We start from the raw sequence: 825 nt of genomic DNA on the forward strand, positions 1-825 counted from the left end.
GTACTTATGAGAAAATATGAATGATCCATTTAACTGTAAATGGGCAAATTACTTTACAATTCGTAATAAAAATTCGATGTTCTACACCATGGAATACCACGATTACCGAAACGTTAATTAAAAACCATTATCTAACCACCACAGGTACGAACTGATCGACATTTTGAAGAACAATGGAATGAACACTTCCATGGTCAACGCTGAGGAATCAGGTAAGTTCTCTTCTCTGTCATGGTCTTGTGAACATACATAGCGCGAAGGCTGCTGGACTCTGTGATATTTGCTTTAAGAGTATACGAGCAGACGCTTGCAAGTTGTAAGCAATGCGAATGTGATTCTCGAGCGACACTGCCCCCCTCACGTGCCCCCCCCCTCACGTGCCCCCCTCACGTACCCCTCACGTGCCCCCTCACGTGCCTCTCCCTCTCCCCGCAGCCGTGGTGGGCAAGAAGGGCCGCGCCATGGAGCGCCGCCTCATGAAGGGCTTCAACATCGGCATGGTGGAGGGCATCATGACGGAGATCCTGACGGCCGACAAGAAGCCCAAGAACATCTTCAGCAAGCTGGCGCGCGCCATCGGCAAGAAGAAGAAGGAGGACTGGAACTCGCGCGTGTCGCGCGCGTCGCTGCGCCGCGACCAGATCGGCTCCTCGGAGACGAGCCTGCGGCGCTCGCAGACGTCCATCAGGAGGCGCATTCAGTACGAGAACGACAAGCTGCTCAAGTCCCTCAATCCCGACGACATCGCCGAGTACAACCCGAACCTGCGGTCGCACACGCCCACGACTCGCATTGCGTACGCCAAGTTCAAGGTGAACACGCTGA

General features: G+C 53.9%; 1 protein-coding gene across 1 annotated transcript in view; it reads left to right on the top strand.

Moving 5' to 3' along the window:
- Window positions 1–825, top strand: part of LOC119589312 (transient receptor potential protein-like) — a 21,475-nt gene that overhangs the window by 18,893 nt on the left and 1,757 nt on the right. The window contains exons 18-19 of the mRNA XM_037937934.1: window positions 145–212; window positions 436–825. Coding sequence (XP_037793862.1) covers window positions 145–212; window positions 436–825 — 458 coding nt within the window. The remainder of the gene's footprint in view (window positions 1–144; window positions 213–435) is intronic.

This window comes from Penaeus monodon, chromosome 25, assembly GCF_015228065.2.
Source record: "Penaeus monodon isolate SGIC_2016 chromosome 25, NSTDA_Pmon_1, whole genome shotgun sequence".
NCBI classification, from domain to species: domain Eukaryota; kingdom Metazoa; phylum Arthropoda; class Malacostraca; order Decapoda; family Penaeidae; genus Penaeus; species Penaeus monodon.